Below are 25,418 nucleotides of genomic sequence, written 5' to 3' on the forward strand. Positions count from 1 at the left end.
TAAATAAACGTTGAAAAAAAAAAGAAAAAGATAAAAATTATTAAAAAAATAATAATAAAATAAAAAAAAATAAAACGTATTACTGAGTAGAAAAAAGCAAGGTGAGGAACAGTAGGTAATGTGGGGGAAAAGAATACGTATATTAATATATGCTTTTCTATACATTTCAAATTTCTGGAAGAAAATAAGAGAAACCTTTTTTAACCATGTGTACATGTTACATAGACATATATAATATATAATAATACCTACACATATAATAGGATTACATACAAAATATATACAATATATATAATATAATATATATATATAATATATACCTTGTGTATATATACATATATATTTTACTTAGAAAAAGGAAAGACCATGAGCAGAGATATGTGTTTATTATTTTCTATATATTTATTATATATATATAATATATACACCTTGTGTGTGTATATATACATATTTTACACTTAAAAAAGAAAGTACCATGAGCACAGATATGCATATACTTCATATATATATATTATATGTATATATAATATATATATATACCTTGTGTACATATATATATTTTACAGGTAAAAAAAGGAAGCACCGTGAGCAGAGATATTTCAAATCACTTCACGTGTGGTTATCATCAATCTGTGTATTATTTACTTGACTGCCGTCTCAGTTACAGAGTACCTGCAAAGCTGAGCCTGACTCCAGTTCTCAGGCGAGGGGAAGAAAAGGCCTCCCGCGTGGCCCTCCACCCAGGCCCAAGAGCAGAACAGAGATGACTCAACAGGCCACTTGGGAAGCTGTGCTTTTCCACAGTATTTCACAGCTTGAATTGTCTTCTGCACTGGCTTTCCAACAGGAAGGACAAACGGGAGCAGAGAGGCAGGAGCTCCTCCAGGGAGAGCTGCCGGGCTCAGCTCCAAACACCCCTTCCGGCCCCTTCCACACTTACTTGGGGCCTTGGAGAGAAGGGTGTGCCGTGTATTAACGGCCCTGTTGCTGTTACCCGAGTTGGGCTTGGTGGGGGCATGGAGTCTATTCTCACCAGCAGAAAGAAACCCTAGCTGGTCAGCCCAGTTCAGCGGAGTAAGGGGTTGGCTCTTCTCACCAAGGGAAAGCAAGGTGACGCATTCCTGTCCCTATGCTCCAGGAGGGCGGCCAGGCGGCAGTGCTCGGCCCCAGTGGCTTTAGGATGTGCTTTCGGTGTTACTAGGAGAGAAGCGAATTGTGCCAGGGACAGGGGATGCCGGGGACAGCCAGGAACACAGCCACTCGCAGGATGCTAGGCCCCTGAGTTAAACCCTGTGACAAATGTCCAGCAGAGGCTGTCCTCTCGGCACTCCATACCCAAAAAAGGACTCTCATCAACAGCCCCTGTGGACTTTCCAAGCCCGCCCTCCCCCCAGGCGTCAAAAACCAGAGGCAACTTTCAGCCCTGCTCCCACCCTGCGATGCCCCCCTCCACACTCACTTCTAACCCCCCAAAAGTATTCAAGCCGCACCAGAATAAAAGGACATATGCAACTTCTAAAAGTTATCACTTCCTGCTAATGCAGGTTGGGGGGGGGGGGGGAATAGTTAGCAATTAATTAGCAAAAATAAAGAAACCTAGATAAGGAACAGATGACTACGCCCCCCCCATCCCCCGCCACCTGCCCCCAACAACACACATACACCCTCTCTGGTACTTGATTTCAGAGCCAGTGCCTGGGGTTTGCAATGTTCCTACTCTTAGTTCCTATAAGATACAAAGTAAAACATGCAGGACTATAGTTAATACAGATATCTACTCAGAGCTAACTGATGAACGCAGAATTTAGAGAAAACCTAGGTAGTATTATGTGGAAAATTACACCCACAATACTATATTATATTGTATTTATATATAGTACTATAATAAGAAAATAAAACATGACCCCCCTCTTAACTTATTAGAGTTCTCTCCTTTTCAATATTCTAGTGTTCCTGTACCAGTAACTTGGGGGTAAGAGTTCATTAGGAGCGTTTCCAGCACCTGCCATTATCCATTTATCAAAACCCTTAGAACATACTGCTGCGAAGAGTGAACCCTGATATACTGTGGACGTTAGCTAGTAATAATGTATCAATCCTGGCTGTAACAAATATAAGTCACTGCCGTAGTGCAAGACGTTAATAATGAGGGAAACTGTGGCCCCTGGAAGGAGTGGCTGCACTTTTCTGCTCTATTTCTCTAAAACCCTAAAACTGCTCTGAAAAAGTAATAATTTTAAAAATTGCTAGTAACAAAAAAAAAAAAAGATGGATTTCATGCCTCATCACAAAAGTTATGATACACTGCCATTTAATCAAGAGGCACAATTTAACAAGCGATAAACAGGAAAAAGAAATAAAACGAATTCAGGCTCCGCTGATTCACAATTAGTGATAACACAAAATATCCTTCAACGTCAGTCTGAATCTTCTAACTGTGGCTTGCTACACAACCGGAAAAATTACAGAAGCACCGGTTAAGCCATGCAAGATGATCAACTGCCTTCACCACCTTCGGCAACACTGCTTTGCTGTTTCTGTAACCCTTGCACAATTGAGGTAATAACTGGAAGTCAGTCTTATCTGTTTATCGAGCCGGTCTACCAGGACCAGCTATAATTAGCAACCACAGGCTGCTAAAATACCTGCCCTCATTCCAAACATCTCCCCTTTCCTTCTTTTCTTTATTCCCAGCTGGCCTTCTCACTCACCGCTATGTGTTATTGGCCATTGTCATCGGCACACAGCAAGATCTCAAAAGGGGCTTGCTTACCTCTGAATCTTTGGCCTGCTGATTTCGAACGACTATCAAATTGTACAGGATTCGGTCGTCGTCTGCCTCTGTGTGGGACGCATCGTGAGGCATGCTCCACAAATTCTTTTCATCATCTCTCACCAGCGTCGCTCCAAATGAAGAATATGGATTGCTATCACTGTGGTGTTTAAAAAAAAAAGGGTATAAGCATTTCACAATGTATGTAATATATATAATATATGCATCCCATGTATGTAACATATGATAACAAATAAAAGATACACTATATACCCTATAATATAAAACAATATATAAATACATATATTTCTAATGACAAGGTATGAATTATTGTCTCCAATAATTAAGCATAGCACAATAGAACAATTTTAAAAATCACTTTGAAACTGGCAGAGAACAAAGCCTGGGTGGCTCAGCCGGTTAAGCGTCAGACTCTTTGACTTCAGCTCAGGTCATGATCTCACGGTTCATGAGTTTGAGCCCCAAGTTGGGCTCCTCACTGACAGCACGGAGACTGCTTGGGATTCTTTCTCTCTCTCTCTCTTTCTCTCTCTCCCTCTGCCCCTCCCCCACACATGCAATAAATAAACAAATAAAAATAAATAAGTAACTCTGAAAAAGGCAGAGAACAGACCACACACCTGGGCAGAGGTAATTTCACTATGTTAAACATGAAATTTAGCACTACATATCCCAGCAACAAAAACAAGAAGGAAAATCCAATGGGAGAATAAAATTCTCGTGAGATTAAAAGAAGAAAACAATTCACAAGAAGAGGTGAACTTTTCACCGGCTCTGAATTCAAGGAAGCACCATAAATTTAGAGCACAATGGCACAGAATAGCCACCAAACTCCTTACCAGAAAATTAAGTGATAAAAATACGTGTATCCAAATACTTCCAGTAAACAATGTGGATGTTGAGTAAGAATTTCAGTAGCCCCCTTCTTGTATGTTTGCTTAATGATTTACCCTTCACAAGGTGTATCCGTGCTTGGGCTTATGGAGGAGGTGAGCCGCAAAGTGTCATACTCAGGACATGCTTGTACATGGCCCTGGTTAGCCTCTGTGGGACGCACAGGGAGGGTCATGCCGAGGCTACTTCCTTCACCTAATTATATGTATGAAGCACTGACTTCATGTTAATCACAGGGCTCAGTAAAACTGAGTGAAACAGACATGATCCCAGTCCTTGGACCTCACTTACAGCGTAGGGAGGGGAACACATTAATGATCAGGTGACTATATAATGAAAAATGGGGTAAGTGCTATAAAGGGGGAGTTCAGGGAGCCTTGAGAGCCAGTGGGAGAAAGCATCAGGTACACATCATAAAGAAGGGGTGCTTGAGCTTTAAGTTGAAAGAACTATGTTCCAGGCAAATGAAACAACACATTCAAAGGCCCTGGGGTGGGAGGGAGCAGGGTGTAGGAATTGGAAGAAAGAGAACATTGGTGACAAAGTGATTTGGCCATAGTGTTTTCTAACATTGACTAGAAATGTGGTCTTTATTCCTAAAAGCAAGGTAAGATGTAAAAGGGCTTCAAACAGGATGTGATATGACATGCATAGAATTACATCTTCAAAGCCCTTTCTGATTAAAGTGTGGAGAATGCTTTAGAAGGCCAAGAGTGGATCTGGGAAATTCATTAACATGCAAGGGAGGTAACTCGGGTGAGACACGACAGGTATGAGGATTAGAACAGTGGTGTAGAGAAAAGCACACTATTCGGGAACGTGGACAAGGTAGGAGCTCTCTGGCTTGTTCATCTGGATGGTGAGGGCTGTCATTTTCTGGAGCAGAGCTCTAGAATGTCCTGTGATCGTGGGGTGGCCAACACACCTGCAGATGTGACGTGAGACAATGACAAAGGAGGACCAGAAGAAGACTCCCAGAGAAGCAGACAACCCCTGTGAAGGAGCTGACAGACGGGCTGGAGGTCAATATTGAGATTTAAACAGAAGCTAGCACTGGGGAAATCTTGTAATAGGAAGCGAAGCACTAGTCAGCAAAATGGGGTTCAGCAGCAGCAGGAGTGTGGGGGTCAGGCTACCGATCAGAGACTCAGACTTAGGAGAGTTGGCCAGGACCCACTTGTAGAAACTAAAGGAAAGGTGGGGATGGGGTTTTCGCACCAAGGTCATCAGGAGGCCAGCTATCTACATCAGACAGAGGGCTGAGACACCGGATCCTCAAATCCCTCAAGCTGCATGGTGGAGTGTAGGGGCTGGGACTGGACGAAGAGGTCAGAGCATTCCAGAAAGGGGCCACCTCTGGGGAAGCAGACACAGCACAGCCACACTGTTATCAGAGTCTCCCTGCCTCCACATAGGCTGCCCGACATGCAAAGGCTGAAACGCAGAAAGCCCTTCTTCTTAAGAGTGGTGAGCCAACGAAAGAGGACACAAATGAGGCCTCGGTGCCCTGGCCACCCGGGCTTTAACGAGCATGTCAGATTCCTTCCTTCCTTCCTTCCTTCCTTCCTTCCTTCCTTCCTTCCTTCAGTTGTTTATTCGATGAACACGGAATGGATGCCTGCTGCATACTGGGCACTAGGCTGGGTGTTTCGGGGGGACTTGAAACCAAAGAGGACATTGCCCCTACCCTTAGCGTAACTATAATGTAATGAGAAAGTGAAATTTTAAAAAGTTAAGTATAAACAGAATGTCGTAGGAGCAGAGAAGGAGTGACAACCTGTGTGTAGATAGGAGTTCAAGAAAGGTTTCATGAAGGTGACATCTAACCCAGACCTGATGAAGGCACAGCATGTCGGCAGGAAGAGAAGCCCAGGGAAAGGAATTCTTGCAGAGGGAACAGCAGGAGCAGCACACAGAGGCTTGAGGGGCCCACGGGGCTGGGGAATTTCCAGCGTCCCTGAGTGGTTCCACCACGCGGGGCACGCACACAGGGAAACGGAGGGGTGGGAAGAAGAAAAGGTCATTTGGGGTCAGACTGATGACAGTGCTGGGGCTCGGGCTTTAGTCTCTGAACTGTGAAAAAGTGAAATGTGCTAAGCATTTACTCAATAGATATATGTGTTGTTGGTGTTGTTGTTGTTGTTTTTTTTTTAATTTTTTTTTTCAACGTTTATTTATTTTTGGGACAGAGAGAGACAGAGCATGAACGGGGGAGGGGCAGAGAGAGAGGGAGACACAGAATCGGAAACAGGCTCCAGGCTCCGAGCCGTCAGCCCAGAGCCCGACGCGGGGCTCGAACTCCCGGACCGCAAGATCGTGACCTGGCTGAAGTCGGACCCTTAACCGACTGCGCCACCCAGGCGCCCCAAAAGTGAAGGGGATTTTGAGCCTTGTCGGGTCTGGGTTTCAGAAATAACTCTGGAGAAGAAGGAACAAGGACAAGGCTTAGGAGGCTTAGGAGACAGTAGGTGTGGTGTTCACGGCCTGAACTTTGAGGTCCTATGTCAGGGCCCGGGAGAGGCTGTGGGGGTGGAGTGCAGCAGGGGATGGGCAGGGCTCCCCTGGCAGAGAAACAAAGAAGCCCACAAACCAGCCACAACAAGAACGGCCGCTCAATTTAAATCTCATTTGCTGGGGTTACAAGGAAGGTTTCTTTGGGGAGGTGGAGTTCTGCTAATAAAAACATATGTCCCCATCATGTGAAATACTGGTTGGGGTGAGCATGTACGACGGTGTGGCTGGGGAAACGGGGCGGGGACGGTCATGAGAGGCCGCGACGCAGTGCAGTGAGGCAGGCAATGGCGGTGCTAGTGCCCTGTGGCACGCAGCCCAGAGGTGCGAGGAGAGAGTCAAAGCGGATGTGGGCCAGGGATGCCTTTAACTGGGACGGCGCAGAGGAGGGAGGCCAAGGCTGACCTTGAGCTCACAGGGCAGTCAGAGAGGGGTCAGGATCTGGGTTTGGGAACAAGGACGGGGCCAGACATGTAGACTAGGGAGAAATGCACCTGCGTTTCTATCCCCTTGACAGCCTGGGGAGTAAGGAAAGGTCTCACGGGGATAGCTAGACTTAAAAAGCAGGGATAGTGGGGTGATTGGAAACAGCAGGTGAGAGCCGAGGAAGACAGAAAACTGGGCCAAGAGGAATACCAAAGGGCAGGCAGACACCGGAGAGGTGCCCGTGACGCGAAGGGTACCGTCGTCACTTGCTTTCCGCCTGACAGATTTTACAGCCACTGACACACCATCTCTGCACCACACAGCGCTTTGCACAAGGGCTTCCACGTCCCATCGTTCCTGTTACACAACCATCTGAGGTCAGAAGAGTAAGTAACACTATCCTGCTTTGCAGACAGGGACCAGCTTCGGAGTTGCTTGACTTTCGTTGCTTAGGCGGCCAGCTGACAGCGTCCTCCCAGCATGAGGTCCCCTGTGGGGTGGCTCCAAGCAGTACATGTCACAGACGTGACCTCCAAATGCCGTGACGGGGATACACTCACGAATGGAGCGGCTCAGATAACAGCTACCCATGTCAAGCGCTCCCTGCACAAACCGGCAAGTTCCCCCGGGGTGTCCCCTCCTGGCATCCAGACCCCAGGGGCACACAGAAGCTGCAGCCATGGCTGCTGATGCCATGGTACACATCCCTCTCGGGCCACGAAACCCTAGTACTTTCCTGAAGCCACTCTTTTATTTGTCCCCGAATCTGTTTCATTTGTGTAAGTCTTGACTCTTCAACGAGCTGGTGAGTTCCTCTAGGGCAGAGATTGTCCCCTGGACCTTCTGACATTCCACATGACCTGGCAGGGTCGGGCACAAAGAAGGTGCTTCAAAAGTACTTGTCAAAAAAGTAAGTAAATAAAAAATAAACAAATAAAAGTACTTGTCGAAAGCAGCAAAGTGACCTATTAAAGGAAATCTCAGACATAATTCATTGTCATCACCTTTTTAAAGCTTCCCAAAAGCAGGTTTAGAAATTAGCCAGAATCCACCTGCATAGTCGGTAACCGACAACATTTGACCATGAATACTCTAGCCACTTTTCTAGCAATCCACAATTTCTTTGCATGTTTTGAGATTATGACAGGTGCCTCCCTGGCAAGCCCCCTGCCTCTAACAACCAATCTCTCTCTCCCTCCCTCTTTGTCTCTCTCTCTTCTCTTTCACCCAACACACACACACTCACACATGAACATGCGTGGCTCCGGCCAATGCAAAACACAGCCTCTCCTGCTTAATCTGCACACCTAAAGGACGCTCTACAGGACAGCCACCACCAGGCCCGTTTGGAAGGTCTCGTGTCTCCAGACAGGGGCTGCCTCCAGAGTTCTCTCCATGCCTCGCCCTTCCCTAATTGTGAGCAGCATTGCCCTGGCATCCTATGAGTGTCAGACTGCCTGGTCACTGACACCTGGGGGGACATACAACAGGAAAGAGAATCGAGAGCTTCTGCCTCTGGGTGAGCAATAACTCTGACCCGTGGTGTTTGCTTGTGGCTCCCGCCGTCCTCCTGAGTGTGGAATCTGACCTGTGCATCTGGTCAACCAAACACTGGTCAAGGTGAAGGTGAAGGAGGGTGTGTGTTCATGCAGAAGGTTCTGTCAGACCCCACCCCAACTGGCTCACTGGATCCCGGATTCTGTGCTCTGGCATGCTAGTCCCTGCTCCTTTTATCCTGTACCGCTACTTAGCCACGGCATTAATCCACTTTATTTTAAAATTTTAAACCCTTGGAGTGGAGATACCAGAAGAAAGAAATGTCTAAAGCAAACAACTAGAGAGCTTGGGAACCTCTGTGTGCCAGAGACTGTGAAGGGAATTTTAGTGTGTAAAGAGAATTCAGTGCAAAGGCCCTGAGGTCTGAGCCCAGGTAGCCCAGGGAGGACAGAAGGCAGGGAGGGAGGGCAGGTTGAGTCAGGAACTTCATTTTCTCTCCCTCCCCCCTATAATGTTTCTAAAAGGTTCTAAAGAAAGTGAGAGCAGCTGTTTTGCCCCTGGCCACCATCTGCTGATGATAAATATTTTATTAACCTCGGGTATTTGAGAGGTGGCTCTGAAGTTACATTAGAAGCAGAAGCGGCTTTCACTTCCAAAATGTAGGATGATTCTACCCCTAACCCCACCGGGGAGCACAAGACTGAATCACTCCAAAGTCTCTCCTTTCCACCCATCTACAGCTCACAGGAGACTCAAGACCTAGCAACACTGGACTTCCCCCCTGGGGACTGCGGGTGCAAAGTGCAGGTGGGCATTAAGGCTGCTTACCAAGAGTTTCCAGAACTTTCCATGAGTCCTCACTACCAACCATGTGTAAAAGATTTTGGAAGTCCCCACAGCATACCAGGCTGGCTGCTGATGCCCACAGCTGCAGTAACTTTACTGTTCTCCCCACAGACAGGCTGTGTGTCCGTGTTCTCCGGTTTAAGACTGAAGGCCTGGGTGGCACAGTCACTAAGTGTCCAACTCTTGATCCCAGCTCAAGTCATGAGCTCATGGTTTGTGAGTTTGAGGCCCATGTTGGGCTCTGCATTGGTCACGCAGAGCCTGCTTGGGATTCTCTCTCCCTCTCTCTCTCTCCAAATAAACTTAAAAAAAAAAAAAAGAAAGAAAGAAAAAAAAAAGAAAAAGGAAAAAGACTGAAATCCCCAAAACAGTGAAGACACAAAATCTCCAGTAAACAGCAACCAAAGATCTCAAAAGGCAGACCCCGAAGGCTGTCTGGTGGCACCCCCTTGACTACTTAAGGACTCCTCAACCGATTTCCCACCAAGAACTGAATTGCCTATGGAGCCCCTGGTTTCCAGAACTTTCCCTTCCTCTCTAAGGAAACCTCCCAGTGACAGGGCAGGTGGATCCAAGATCCTCTCCCTCTCCTTCTTTTCCCCTTCCCCCTCCATCTCTCTCTCTCTCCTCTCTCTCTCTCTCTCTCCTTCCCCCTCCCCCTCCCTCCTTCCCTTCTTTCTTCCTGTCTTTCCTCCCTCCCTGCCTCCCTTCTTCCCTCCTTACTTTCCCTCCCTTTTTCCTTCCTTCCCTCCTGCCGGATACTCTGGCTCTTTCTCAAAGCTTACAAGATCCATTATTTAACCGCAGTGTAAACACGGCTCCACAGATCTGGGAGTTGCTCTCAGCACGTCACCACCGAAGTCCATGACTTCCTTCAATGCCAGAGTCACAACCCGCCTCAGCGTGAAGGATGAAAAGCAGCAACGCGGGGCCTGTGCTGTGGCCCTGCTGCCTGTCCTGTGCTCCTGGGCTCCCTGCCTTCCATGGCCATTGTGTCCCATGCCTTTGTACGGTGCCGTCAGGCCTGCAGATGGCCCGGCAGAAACCTTGTGAGGCGGGCAGGGAGGCTGAGGAGACGCCAGGGCTCGGGAGAACGAGACCCACTCCTTGGTCCCTCCTCTGCTCGCACTCATCCTGGTCACCTCACCCAGTCTCAGGGGTTCAAATACCACCTACATGAGGAAGGTTCCTAAGTCTATACCTGTGTCCGCAGGCTCCTACGCCTCCTGCCTCTTCCCCATTTCTGTGGATGTGTGATAGAGGGCTCGAGCACACCATGGTCAAAGCCAAGAGCCTGGTCCTCCCACGGGCCTCCCCACCAGCAGGCTCTGCTTGGATAATGGAACCTGCATCCTTCCAACCGTTCAGGCCAAAATCTTTGACGTCATCCTCAGCTCTCTCGTCCCCTACCTCCAGTCCATCAGAAAGTTCTACTGGCTCTACGTGAAAAAAAATTTCCACCTCTGCCCCTGCGACCCTGAGCCAAGGATAAAAGGAATAGGCACTAACACACCACAGCACGGAGTCTGGGATCTGGTGAGCCAGGGTGGGACGGTACATCTTATATAAGAATCCCTCCAATTATTTTTTCCGCTGGTCTACCTCTTGCTACCATTGCCTCCCACCAAATTCCATCCCTAATACAACAGCCAAAGCGACCCCTTTACAATGTAAATCAGACCGTGTCACCCCTCCCTCAAAACCCATTCGGTCTAGAATATAAGGCAAAGTCATCCAGTGTTCTATGAGGCCCCATATGACACCCCAGGCACTCTGGCCTCTTCGCTGTTCCCTGAACCCCTCAGTCACACTGGCTGATCCTTCTACCTAGAATGCTTTCCCCCAGGTATCCACACACCTCACTCTCTCCCCTTCAAATTTTTATTTACACATCAGCTCCTCGGGGCGCCTGGGTGGCTCGGTTGGTTAAGCATCCAACGTCAGGTCATGATCTTGCGATTCGTGAGTTCGAGCCCTGTATCGGGCTCTGCGTTGACAGCTCGGAGCCTGGAACCTCCTTCGGATTCTGTGTCTCCCTCTCTCTCTCTCTCTGCCCCTCCCCTGCTTGCACTCTGTCTCTCTCTCTCAAAAATAAATGAACATTAAGAGTAAATTTTTAATAAGTAAATAAATAAAATAAACACCAGCTCCTCAATGAAGCCTGCCCTGAATAATCTACTTAAAATGGCAAGCATGCTCCCCTGCCCATGCTCTGCCTTTTCTTTTTCCTGTGCACTTACTTACCTTCCAATTTACCTATTACGTTTGCTGCTTCCTCTCCCACTAGAATAAAAGCCCCATGGGGACAGGATCACTACCTACTTTGCTCAGTGATATACTGCAAACGCTTAGAATACCACCTGGCTCGTGGAAGATGCTCAATAAATATTTGCTGAATGATGAATTGTTGTTTCCCGAGTTCACAGGGCTCTGAATGGCAGAAATGAGTCTAGAATCCTTGTGTCCAGACTCACAGGCCAATTAACATTTTTTAGCTATTTAAGCTTATAAAAGTAGGCTCACAGTCTTGTGGGAAGAAGCAGACAGTTATGTCAGGTGACACTCAGTGCTCTGAAGCACTTTATTCACATGGTGGATGAGGGACAGAGAGAGGGCATGGGGGCACTGTTTTAAAAAGCGTTGTGAGGGAAGCACTTTATGACAAAATGATTTCGAGCACTGACTTGAATAAAGTGAGGGAGTTACGCATACAGGTAAGTGGAGGAAGAACATTCTAAGTGGGCAGGGCAGGAAGTTCAAAGGCCCTGAGGCAGCAGCGCGCTTGGTGTATCTGAGGCCAGTATGGCTGAAAGATGAACAGTTTTACCTTATGTGCTGACTCTAAAATCGAAACCTTGTGTAATAGCCCTAACGTGGAAACCACCCAAAAGTTTGCCAACAGAACAGATGAGCAAAACGGATGCCCTATAAACCAATGAGAATCACAAACCAAGCTATACATAGCAACTTGGATGGCTCTCACACAATTTGGTCTCACTTAGGTAAAGTTTAAAAGCAGGCAAAAATGAAAATACACTTTTAAGGTGCACACATATGTAGGAAAGCTATAAAGAAAAGCCAGGAAATGACTATCACAAAGGTCTAGATACAATCAGGAGTGGGGGATACAGGATGAAAGGCAGCTATCTCTTGCCCTGGAAGGTGGTTACAAGAATATTCACTTCATAGGTGTTGTTTATACTGTACATATTTTTAATTTTTATATGTTTTTAATTTCTAATATTATACATATAAACCTGAGTTTTTAAAAGCTAGGAAAAAAATAATAAGAGGCAATACAGTAAACTCTTACCACCTTTCAGGCAGTATAAGGGAATGATAGATACACAGTGTCTCACCAAAATTATTCCCTAAAAAAAGCACAGAAGAACAGAGTGCACAGCATACAGTTGGTACAAAGCTAGTATTTATTAATCAGACTAAAAAGGATTTCCATCACTAACTACAAAAAAAACAAAACAAAACACACCTATTTTACCCAACATTTAAGCAGAATTTACTTTTTAAACAAAGGTGGAGTGATAAGATCACTTCAAGAGATCTAGAGAATGAAAAGTTCCAGGAAACCTAGATCATGCGATGCCTAAGGGAAAGAAATTTCATCTTCTCAGGAACTTCCAATGTCACTGAGATTGACTTATGCGACTCACGAATGGGGAAGAGGGACACTGGAGGTGGCCTGGGAAGAAAACCTTTAAAAGTCATCCTTAGACCAACCGTGAGGGGCTGACTTCTTGGTAAAGCATTTACCTCCTACTCATTGGACGTGAGGCCCTGTTCTGGGAACTGTGCCCTTGACCTCCACCCCTCTTCTCTTTTAAGAAGGTAAATGTACAGGCTTTGCAACAGATCCTTCCAGCCCCTTCCTGCAGCAGGAATCTTTTGTGCCTCTCTAGGCGCTTCCTGTGAATCACCGTCTGGCCCAGGGCTCCAGGCTTTGTACCTGCCAGTTCTGCAGGAAGTCATGGGTGAGCTGTGTTAGCTCGGAGAAGCCTGCCACACATAATGGGAAAAGAGTCAGGCCATCTGGGCCCCGGGCTGAGAGATCTCACTGACACGAACACTTCAGCCAACATTTTTTAAAGCCCTTCCGAGGGGAGAAGACAATTTATTCAACTCAGAGGTCACGGGAGCCCACGCCATGAAAGGAAAAACTGCACACATGTGAAGAAAGGATTATTGTCCTTCTTGAGCTGGTGGTGACTGCCTTCCAAATAACTTAAACCCACCACTTTCCTTTCCCACAGGCACCTGCTTTCACCAGCCTGAATCAGAAAATCGGGTCCAGTGGCTCTCGATCCCAGGTTGTAAGGATTCGGGGCAAGTCTCATTCGTCAAACACAGTTTCTAGCACACAGCCCATAAGCCGCTAGCTACACCCCTCCCTGCATACTAGGTGGCCCCTGCTATTTCTACGGCACTAGAATAGAATAGGAGTTGATTCCCAGCTCAGCCAGCTATGCCTCTGAGCTAGCTACAGAAGCTCTTGTGCCTCAGTTTCTTCAACTGTCAGGTGGGGATTATAGACCCAATGACAGTTGAGGCTCCTCATTACCATATCTGTACCTTTTCCCACGTGCTGAAATTTATCTGTCCTCTGAAATCAAATCACCGATGCTGGCAGCCCCCGAGGGAGGGGCACGTCCCCAGCTGAGGTCCAACAAGGCAATGCTCTGCCTCTTTGTTTCAGCTGTCATCCTGTACACGAGTGGACTTTTCGTGGTGTATTTAATGCCGCGTCATTTGCATTTTTGGGCTATTTATTGGTGATTCTGCTGTTGAGAATGGCCCCCCAGCATGGTGCGGCAGAACTAAAATATGTGTATTCGACGAGCCTCACTCAGGCATCAGTCACAGTGCCGCTGGCCCTGAGTGCAATGTCAATGAATCAACAATATACTAAAACTAAGGTGTCTTTACACAGAAGCACACAGAAAACAAGATACGTGTGGACCAGCTAACAAGTCGACTCGCAGGACAACAACCCTGGATTTTCCCCTGGGAGCAATGAGTACTTTCGGTCACCATCTGCGGGGGCCACAGCACATAGCCACAAAGAATAACGAGAATCGGGTGTACCTCACAGGGTTACGGCAAAGATTTAAGTAACAGGCATACAGACAGTGCCCGGTACACGGGGAACGCTAAGCACGACCTATGAAAGGTCAGGAGAGTTGAGTGGGGAAGGCTCCCGTCCCCACCTCAGTCCTCACCCCCATCTGCATACCCAAGCAGGAGCCGCAGACTGAACGTTCCTCGATGGTCCGGGAAGTTCCATTCTGTTGCCCACACTCACACACCCTGTTCCAGGCCTTCTCAGAACCGCACGAAACAACCATCAAAGAGCAAACTGAGGTTTTATTTTATTTTTCTCTACTGGGGACTCCAGGCACTGCAGAAAAAGGAAACCCCAACGGCTGTAAATTCTGAGAGATACGTCCGTAAATTCTGCTATCCGGCGTGGAGGCTGTGGACGGGCATGGAGGAGAGCAGGGAGCCAAAGAGATGTGGAAGCTCATTACGTGGTTCACGTAGGTGGCTGAAGGGAGAGCCACAAATGAAAACTCAGCCGTGGTTGTAATTCTCCCCCTTTCTTCCTTAGCTTTTCAACAAGTGGACGGTCATGGTGCTTATCGGTTATCGACAGCCAACAGAAATTAGAGCTTAGAGTAAGTAACATTTATTTTTTTTTTAATTTTTTTTTCAACGTTTATTTATTTTTGGGACAGAGAGAGACAGAGCATGAACGGGGGAGAGGCAGAGGGAGAGGGAGACACAGAATCGGAAACAGGCTCCAGGCTCTGAGCCATCAGCCCAGAGCCTGACGCGGGGCTCAAACTCCCGACCGCGAGATCGTGACCTGGCTGAAGTCGGACGCTTAACCGACTGCGCCACCCAGGCGCCCCGGAGTAAGTAACATTTAGAGAGTAAGAATTGTACTTCTCTGCAAAACTTCAGTGACCCTCGTGAGATATGCTTTAGTGTCATTCCGTGGCAGGCTCTTCCAGGCCCCCCATGCCCGTCTGTATTGGATGTCATGTGGCAGTAAACTCTGGTGCCAGAGGGCCTGGACATCGCTCTGCTTAAAGGCTGTGCTGACTGCAGCTGTGCCTCTAGAATCATATCATTTCAAGGGTCACAACTCACGCTCATGGGGGATTTTTATATGGCAAGAGTATGCTTTCATCGCCGATGGAAGAAAGCCATGCTATAAAAGTGAAATAAAAGCCAATGCATTAAGCTCACTGAGCTCAAACATTTTCCCAAAAGTACCCTGTAGTGGGTTGAATAGCATCCCCTAAAAGGATACGTCCAAGTCCCAACCCCTAACCCCCAATAAGTGACCTTATTTGGAAACAGGGGCTTTGCAGGTGTGATTAAGTTAAGGATCTTGAGACATGATTAACCTGGATTTGCAATGGACCCTACATCCAGTGACTGGTGCCCTGGCAAGAGCAAAGAGATAGGCATTTGCGACAGAGGAGAGAGCACAGGGAAGAAGACAGAGGCAAAGTCTGCAACTGAGCTGCCAGAAACCAATGACACCAGGAGCCACCAAAAGCTGACCCCTGCAAGAAGCAATTCTCCCTAGGGTCTTTCTGGCTTCCAGAACTGTGAACGAATACATTTCTGTTGGTTTAGGCTACCAAATTTATGGTAGTTTGTTGCGCCAGTCCTAGGAAACTAACGATACGCACCCCATATGTTCCTTTTAATTAGTAATATGAAACCTCGAGCCAAAAAGTCATTCACTGTTTTACAGACAAGTGATCAATGGGCTCGCCATCCCAAAAAAATCCATTTGTCCTCCATGCACGTTGGTTCGTTGTGGTTTTGATCACTATTTACATTAGGGAAAGGAATTAGTGCAGGGAAGAATGGCACGCAGAACCTCCGACCTTCCACGGTGATCGAAAACAGGAGTCTCCTAGGATTCCGTCCTAAAATCGGAGTCAAGGGCAGAAAACCGTGAAACTGAACAAAACCTCTGCTTTTCTTTGGGCCTGGAGCCTGGTGTCAAGGTCAGGCCACGAGTCCTTTCTCCAGACCTACTCTCAAGCTTCCTGGCTTTAGAGATGACTGCTCACCTATTCGCTGGTGAAGCAGCCCCGGGCAGCTAAGGAGTTGGGCAATCTGGCTGGGGTGGCAGCACCCACCTTCGAACTGTAATAAGCACAGGTGAGTGACCGAGGGATGAAAAGGAAGTAAAGAGAAACCATCACAACCTGGGGAAACTTTCCAAGGCTTCATCACAAAGCTGGCAACTGACATGGGCCTTAAGAAGAGTAGACTCTTGGGGCGCCTGGGTGGCTCAGTTGGTTAAGCGTCTGACTTCGGCTCAGGTCATGATCTCGCAGTTTGTGAGTTCGAGCCCCGCGTCGGGCTCTGTGCAGACAGCTCGGAGCCTGGAGCCTGCTTAGATTCTGTGTCTCCCTCTCTCTCTGACCCTCCCCCCATTCATGCTCTGTCTCTGTCTCAAAAATAAATAAAAATTAAAAAAAAAAAAAAAAAGAAGAGTAGACTCTTGAGAAGTAGGACAGAAAAACAAAAAGTGAGGCCCCTGGGTGGCTCGGTCGGTTAAGCGTCCGACTTTGGCTCAGGTCGTGATCTCACAGTTCATGATTTCAAGCCCCCGCTCTGGGATCTGTGCTGACAGTTCAGAGCTTGGAGCCTGCTTCGGATTCCATGTCTCCCTCTCTCTCTCTCTCTCTCTCTCTGCTTGTCCCCCGACCATGCTTAGTCTCTGTCTCTCCAAAATAAATAAACGTTAAAAAAAATTTATAAAAAGAAAAAAACAAAAAGATGCTTAGCGAACAAATGTGACATGGGCAAAGACACCAGGAGGGAAAGCAGTGTGACTGCATCTGTCACAAGCAGAAACTAGAGAAAGAAAATCAGAGAATCCGGGGAAAGAGGACGCATGAAAGAAGGCGCGGATGGCCAGCGCGGAACTGTGTCCTGCACACTGAGAATACAATATCACACTTCCTTCTCTGGTAACCTTCAAGAGAGCAGTGTTCATGTAGTCAGGCAGGGGGCAGAAAGCAGATTTCACGGTGGATGGGTGCTAAAGAAGACAGGGAGGGGGGCACAGTGAACAACTCTTTCAAGACATTTGTGCCAACCACAAAGGCAAGCAAAGGATGGCAATTAAAGGGCTTGGCCCTATCAGGATGAATTTTCAGTCAGGGGAGGCCTCAGCATATTTCTAGAACAAGGGGAAAGAAAGAACCAGTGGAACAGAGAGAAATACAGATTGCAAACCAGACAAGGCACAGGCTTTTCCCTTCAGGTACACGGTCCCAGAAAAGGCAAAAAGAATGAGGTTGAAACATAAAAGGCATGATCAGACTGGCAAAGGAGGAGAGACTAAGAGCCGGTTTTCGGGAAAGAACAAGAATCCCTAGTGCATTCTGGAACAGGATTGCAGGTGACCATGCAGACAAAAGACAAGTGTCATTTCCCCAACCACACCTCTTCCAGGCACCGTTACCTAAGGGCATGAAAACCATTACTTTACCATCAAGGACTTAGCTGAGAGGAGAGCATCTATACAAAACCTTTCTTTATAAATGAAAGGAAAAAAAAGAAAAAAGATAATGTAAAGAATGAAGTTCTCCATAAAATTAAAATTAAGGCCATCTGGCCACATGATTTCACCACATCAAGATTTCAAACCAGTCACCCTGGAAAACAATCTGGCAGTGTGTCAAAAAGTTAAATGTAGAATTACTATACGACCCAGCCATTCCACTCCTAAGCATATACCCATGATCATTGAAAACACACATCTGCTCAAAAACTTGTACACAAACGTTCACAGCCCAAAAGCAGAAACAACCCAAATGCCCATCGGTTGATGAATGGATAAGAGATATGTAAATCTTACATCATGGATGAACCCCCAAAACACGATGCTGAGTGAAAGAAGCCAGACACCAAGGCCACATATGTATGATTCCATTTATACCAAATTTCCAGAATAGCAAATCTATGAAGACAGAAAGCAGATTAGTCGCTGCAGGAGAAGGGGCCGGGCAAGGAAGGGAGAGTGGTGAGTGACTGCTTAATGGGTGTGGTGTTTCTTTCAGTAGTGATGAAAATGTTCTATATTAGACAGTGGTGATGATTGCACAACTTTGTGAATATACAAAGAAAAAAAAAACACTGAACTTCTCACTTTAAGAATAAATAAACAAACAAAAAGGATTTCAAACCAGACCTCCTGATGACGTGAGTAGGAAAAAACATACAGGTACCCACACACACACCTATCACTGCCCCACACATCAATCACTAAGTGGCTCTTCCCAAACCTTGCTACCCTGAAATGATGCTAGAATTGACACTAAACCACAAAAGACCAGTCCACTCATATTCACATGCTCAGAAGAATAACAATGATAAGTAACAACAACTAGAATTTATTGAGTGTTTACTATGTGTCAGACATTCTACTAAACACTTACAGGGATTAGCTCATTTCATTTCTCATGGAAACCCTTTGAGGTACACACTGTTCTCATCCCCATTTTATAGATGAGGAAATTAAGGCACAAATAAGTTCCATAATTTGTGCCCAGTCACCCAGTTGGAATTTCACCCCAAACAATCTGACTCGTGAGGACTAGACATACTGTTCTGTCCCCCATTGGCTCCATCCTCCTAAAAATCACTTGCAAAATGTACCGACTTACAGTAAACCAGGGCAGGTCAAGATTTTTAACTCCAGTAGCAATCCTGGATGGAAGACTGGAAAGACCCAAGGCACTGAGAAGGAGTGCTGTATTTCTAGTGACAGTGAATATTGACAACTTGGATGTACAAGCCAAGCATGAAATTCTAGGTTGTTACCCACTTCATTTGGGACCAAGGGAACTTCACCAGATGTCTCCCTGCCCATGTTGACCTAACAATCTAAGTGGGAAACCATCAGCAAGGGCACACGAAAACATTGTGTACTGTGTGTAGAATTGTTTATATATAAAAGAACGTGACCTGTATGTTTACATACATGTGCGCTCACTAAGCGGTGAGGGGCAGATGGTAAATCCCAAACCCTAAATCATAGGAGAGACGAATAAGCAGAAAGCAATCCAAGAAGACTGCTTGGGGGCGGGGGTGAGGGAGGGTGTTGAGAACCAGCATTTAGGAGGGGTGGGAAAGATAAAGGTCACTCCTTGAGGCAATCGTGAGGGGAATAAGAAGGCTGGATTGTTCCTAGAGCGGCCAGGATGCCTGTCTGGTTAAATCAAGGAGTCGGCAGTATTTAATATGCTGGAAAGAGAGTGGGCAGGCAGTAAGGGGATACATAAGACCTCAAAAGTCAAGGGAAGTGTTTGGACCTGACAGAGTAAGAAAAGGTAAATCATGCTTCGGAAAAGTAGCGAAAGCTTTATCTTGTCAACTGCACATTGCATAAAAAAAACACTGGCTTCAATATGTGCTTACCAAACCCTTGACTTTCACTTCACGTACTGTTCCCTAATTTCATGTTAAATCTTTCGTTTCTATCCTGTCTACCTCCAAGGGATGCCCTTGTGGAACCTTCGTTTCATCAAAGCGGAGGTACAAAATAATTGCTTAAAATGACAGCCCCGAACAAAACTGTGTCGTAGGGCCCTTCAACAAAGCCACGCCAAATGTGCATCCAATTTCCTACGCTTCCTAACTTCACCTGTAATGAGACCACATCCCAGTGAACAGGATGCCCCTTCAGAAAGTAGGCATTTTTTTAAATGTGAAAAATATCCCCTGTGCTCAGTCAGTTAAATTGCCTGTCTTTGGTAATAAACTTGAATGCAAAGTATCCAACTTGTTTTTTTTCCCCCTGGGTGAAACAGAAACTCACAGACGTCCGTTTCACTGAAATACGCCTATCCGTACGCAGTCGGTCACAGCAAAGGACCCAAATCGAGCCCCTTTGCAAACTTCTCTCCGGTCCCTCCCTTGGCGCGGATTTCCACACGCATCCACCCGGGTCTCCGGGGATCTGTGGCGGCGGGCAGAAGTCTCACCCAGGGGGCAGGGTCTCCAGGAAGGGACCAAGGGGCGCCTCAGGGGGCACCGCGAAGCCCAGCCCGCCTCCCCAGCTCGGACCAGCGCGCAGGCACCAGGCTCCGCGCGGCCGGCCGCGCACCCACCTGACCAGGGGCTCCTTCTCGGGCACGGCGGGCCCCTCCAGGCACCTGCACGGGCAGCAGCAGCACACGGTCCTCAGCCAGTCCCGCGGCCCCATGGGGAGCGAGGTGCCCCACGGCGCCGGCACACTGGGAGACGGCCGCGGCGGCGGCGGCGGCGGCGAGCGAGCGCGGCTGGGGCGCGGCCACCCGGCCGGCGTCCAGGTGCGGGGACAGTCGCGGGGCCGGGCGTCGCGGGCCAGTCCGTGCGCATCACGCCGCGGCCAGGGACGCGGGCGAGGCCGAGACGCCTGCACGGCCCAGGTCTGCGCGGCCGCGCGCTTTCCTGCACTTGGGTTTTGTTTGGGGCGCGTGTTGCGCTGGGGCTTTTTCCCCCCTCTTTTCTTTTAATTCCCCGGGCGCAAATTGGGACGCATGCGTCCCCGACACGCTCTGCTGCTGCCCTCTAAGGAGGAAGCAGGGACTCCTGGCGGAGGGCAGCACCGACGGGCAGCCCCGGCTGGGGGGAAGGCGGGGCAGGCCAGTCGCCGAGCACGAGGTTGGCCTGAATCTATTCATACTTTTTATTGGCTTCACTCCCGGAGGAAATAAAAGGTCCTCCTTCCTACTCCCGTGCCTTCAGAGCAGTGCTTAGGGCAGATTTTTACCGCGTCAGCTCCACACAGAGTGAAAGCTACCAGAAGAGCACGCATTGACACATTACAGAAGTGGGTTTCTGGGGTTTTTTTTAAGATCTTTTATTTTTAAGTCATCTCCACACCCAACGTGGGGCTTAAACCCCCGAGAGCAAGAGCCCCACGGTCCCCCACCTGAGCCAGCCAGGCGCTTCCAGAAGTAGGTTTTTTAGGAGTACTATATCGCGATGATTTTTTTAAGTCGTTTTCAGGGTCACTGGTCCTTAAATAACTCCCTTAAAAAAGGGGGGAGTGTGTGGGCAACCTGTATCATTAGTTCCCTGCAATTTTCCAGGGCTATTTATACTCTTATTTATGCTTGTAGGAACTTGCAAGTAAATGTACTTACACCCCCCCTCCTTTTTTCACCCAAAGGGTGACACGCCACATATTTCTGCCCTGGCTTGTTCCACTCAGTACATCATGTAGACTGTTCCACATCAAGCCGTGTGTTTCTTCCTTTATCACTTTAACAGTTATATATTGTGGAGTCATACTGATGCCCGTGTATGATTCAATTGGACCCCCTATTCAGGGACGTTTAAGTTCATTCCAACTTTTTGTCACTAAAATACTGCTGCAGGGCACTGGGTGGCTCAGTCTGTTAAGCTAGGACTCTTGATTTAGGGTTAGGTTACCATCTCAGGGATGGTTCCTGTGATCCAGGCGCTCTCTTTCTCTCTCTGCTCCAAATAATTAAACTTAAAAACAACAACAACAGGGGTGCCTGGGTGGCTCAGTCGGTTGGGCGGCCGACTTCGGCTCAGGTCATGATCTTACGGTCCATGAGTTCGAGCCCCGCATCGGGCTCTGTGCTGACAGCTCAGAGACTGGAGCCTGTTTCGGATTCTGTGTCTCTCTCTCTCTGACCCTCCCCTGTTCATGCTCTGTCTCTCTCTGTCTCAAAAATAAATAAAAGTTAAAAAAAAAATTAAAACAACAACAACAACAACAACACCAACAACACATATATCTATTGAGTAAATGCTTAGCAGCTAAATGCTGGGTCATAGGTAAGATGCCTTTTTAAATTTTGATGGATCTCGTGATTGCTCTTCAAGGAGGCAATTCCAGTTTGTGCTCTGACAGCAACATGTGAAAGCCTCTATTCCCATACGCCCCCACCAGTCAAGCTACCATCTAATTTTTCATCTTTGCCAGTCTGATTTACTCAGCAAATACTTTGTAAGCATCCGTTATGTGCCAGACTTGTACCAGGCGCTAGGGATACAGCAGCGAACAAAAGAAACAAAAATCCCTATTCTCTTGGAGCAAACATTCTAGGCAGAGAGTTAGACAAACAAAACAAGTGTGTTCTTTAGTGTGTTAGTAGGTAATGTGGGCTGTGGAGGAAAAGAAGGCACAAGAAGTGCCAGGAAGGGGTGTGTGTGTGTGTGTGTGTGTGTGTGTGTGTGTGTAGTGGGGAGAGGGATGTTGTCCGTAGTTTTATATAGGGTGGTCACAGAAAGCCTCCTGATATGGTGACTTTTAAGCCAAGACTTGAAGATGAGCAAGCCAGCTATGATATCACAGGGAAGACCATTTCAGGGAGAGTGAGACTATGTGCAGAATCCCAGAGGAGAGAGAATAAACCATAGGGTGCATGAGAAAGAGAATTCTAGGGGCCCTGGAGAGGTGTGGGCCAGTAGGAAGAATAAAAGGAAATGATGGAATCAGGGACCACGTAGGACTGTGCAAGGATGCTGGGTTTTGCCGAGCTAAGCTCCGAGTTGGAGGGTTTTGAGTAGAGGGAGTGATATGGTCTGCCTGGGTGGTTAACAGCATCCTTTGGCTGCTGTCTTGAGAAGAAACTGGCTGCAAAGGGCTGTTCAGGGAGATACAAATGGAGGCCATTCTAATGATCCAGGTGATGTACCATGGAGAGAGCAGTAGAGGTAGTATGGACTCTGGATAGAATTTGTTGTTTGCTGTTATTGTTGTTGTTTTAATTTTTATTTAGTTTTGAGAGACAGAGCGCGAGCAGGGAGGACAGAGAAAGAGGGAGACACAGAATCCGAAGCAGGCTCCAGGCTCCGAGCTGTCTGCACAGAGCCCGACGTGGGACTCGAACTCACGAACAGTGAGATCATGTCCTGAGCCGAAGCCAGACGCTTAACTGACTGAGCCACCCAGCCACCCCGTGGACAGAATTTGAAGGTAGAGCCAATAAGAGTTGCTAAAGGATTGGAAATAGGGTGCAAAAAAAGAAAGAAGTGACTCTAGGTGAGGGCTGACCAGCTACAAAGGTTGAATTGCCATTGATTGAGATAGAGAAGAGTGTAGGGGGAGCAGGTTTGCAGGGGTGAGGAGGAAGAGCAAGAGTTTATTTTCAGAAGTGTTGATTCTCATGGGCAGTGGATTAATTTTTTAAATGTGTTGCTACACATAAGCGTGTCCTGTTGTGGCTACATTATAAGGCCGAGGGAGTTTATCAAGTGTGTGTTCGTTGACAGGCTGGCTACCGAAGGATAGGATGCGGAAAAGGAGGTTCCTGTGACTCTGACTTAGCTGGGGAGACTGGATGTGGACCCATCATGAAAAACTAACATGACAAAAGTAGCAGCTACTGGCAGGCAGCACGGGGCCGTGGTATCCAGCCCAGCACCAGGCCATTTATCACTTGCATCTGTGGCAGGACAGAGGATGAGTGTTGCCCTGGATGGCAAACTTCCCACTAGCTGGAAATCCCCTTGGGTGAATGCACTAGGTTCTAAAACTGGTTTTTGAATGTGCATCAACCCACTTAGGTTCAAGCAGAAAGTCGGTAGAGAGGGCTGCCAAAATGTGAACTCGGCCAGCAAAAAGATGAACTCTCGGGTCTGGCAGCTACTATGAACTACTGGAGTTGAATTTATCGAGTGGATGAATTACAGAAGGCTTTCAGCTCTTGGAAGATGTAGGTGCCCTGCCCCTTTACTGGCTTTGATCTTAGACAAGTCATTTTTCTGAACCGCAGTTTTCCAATCTGTGAAATGGAGACGATGAATCTGGCCCTACTGAACTAGATACAGCTGTGAGATTCAAATGAAATGGTTTAAAAACCATAAAGCACCTTAGAAATATCGAAGTTCAACACTATTTGTTGGGGTTATTATGGAGGATGGCGAGATTATACACAATGCTTGTCTAGCTAAAATGTAACACGGAGATCTTGGTGGGGGCATGGGAACAGAAGGGGGGTCCCCCCATTCGGGTGGAGGCAGCGGGAAGCTACCTACATTCCCAATGGCTTGAGGAGTCCTTTTCACCTCTTTCTCAGGACAGAGAGGTAAAGTAACAGCCTCCACGAGGCCCTTTCCCGGAGGAAGGGATGCATCAGGAAGAACATCCACGTGTGAAGGAGCCAAAGCTGCTCGCACTGACCCCCGTGTTGTTAGGGCAGAAAGAGGGAACTTATAACCCTGTTCGTGCTTCCGTTTCAGATTGGCACCCACACGTTGCCAGACGTCGACATCCAGAGTGCCATTTTTGGGAAGCCGTGGGTTAATATCTAAGGCAACCCGAAGCATATGCTGTAATTGTTTCTCATTTCTATCTGCCCCATTGGCTTCAAGTCACTGCTTTAGGACCTTGATGTATCGCCTTTGTTCAGAGCATGAGGCTGCCCCACGTAGAAAGTCTTAATAACGCACGAGAGTAAAGAGAAAAGGAAAACAAAACCCAGGCCTGAAAAGTTCCAGAACTCGGCTGTTCTCGGAAGAGAAGCCGACGACTTACTGCGCAGACTTTGATTTTCGAGCGTCCCTTCGGGTCGGTCTCAAGCGCTCACACGGGGCACCACTTGCCAGGAATGGATGGCAAACCCTGTGCTCACGGAGGAAAGATTACTCCACACTTTGCTAGGAGAGCCTGGGGGTCAAAGTTTGCAGACGAAGACCCCATTCGCCTCACTCGTATTCTCGTTTATTGTGGTGTGAGGTTAATCATAAATCTTAGTGGGCTTGTGTACAGAGGGCGTATGACATTCCAGGCGTGCAGGAACAAAGGGCACACGACTTAAAGGTGAACAAGCACAAGAGACTAATAACATCAGAGGTGGGCAGCAAGGGCCTACGTGTCCTACTGTTCTGCTAAACTGAGAATACAATGTAGAGATAACAGAGTTCCCCCAGGACTGCAGAAACACTTGTCAGGGCCGCCTAGGCATTCTGCAGGCAAGGGGGCTATGCAGGCCTGGGCATTCCAAGGTGCCCGCACCCCCTCCAAGCTTAACTGCAGCCCACCAGAGATCTCCGTGTTACATTTTAGCTAGCCAAGCATTGTGCATAATCTCATCATCCTCAGTAATCATCCCAACAGCTATTGTTTTTTAATGCTTATTTAGTTTTGAAAGAGAGAGAGAGTACAAGCAAGGGAGGGGCTCATCGAAGCAGGCTCATTGCTGACAGCAGAGAGCCCAACGTGGGGCTTGAACTCACCAACTGCACGACCATGACTTAAGCTGAAGTCTGATGCTAACCTGACTGAGCCACCCACAACACTATTGATTAAATCCAGTATAGGCCCGTTGGGCAAATGTGGATTCCAATGTTATTGGGCTTACCTATGACAATACTTCTTTTCATGTTTGTAACTCTGCCTTGCGTGGGCATCTTTTACGTGGTCTGTGTCAGA

The 25,418-nt window shown here is 47.5% G+C and overlaps 1 protein-coding gene across 2 annotated transcripts in view; it reads right to left on the bottom strand.

Annotated features, from left to right (window-relative positions):
* The window catches only part of MREG (melanoregulin), a 63,791-nt gene extending 39,097 nt beyond the window's left edge, over nucleotides 1–24,694 (bottom strand). Inside the window, exons 1-2 of one of the 2 annotated variants that reach the window (XM_045034455.1) lie at nucleotides 24,522–24,694; nucleotides 2,774–2,933 (exon numbers count right to left, since the gene is read on the bottom strand). In XM_045034455.1, the coding sequence (XP_044890390.1) occupies nucleotides 2,774–2,866 (93 nt within the window). In that variant the 5' untranslated portion in view covers nucleotides 2,867–2,933; nucleotides 24,522–24,694. Of the gene's footprint in view, nucleotides 1–2,773; nucleotides 2,934–20,133; nucleotides 20,593–24,521 lie in introns of those variants that run through there. The other variant, XM_023259667.2, reaches the window with a different exon arrangement.
* Between the last annotated feature and the right edge of the window lie 724 nt (nucleotides 24,695–25,418).

The sequence above is a fragment of the Felis catus genome, chromosome C1 (assembly GCF_018350175.1).
Source record: "Felis catus isolate Fca126 chromosome C1, F.catus_Fca126_mat1.0, whole genome shotgun sequence".
In the NCBI taxonomy this organism is placed as follows: Eukaryota; Metazoa; Chordata; class Mammalia; order Carnivora; family Felidae; genus Felis; species Felis catus.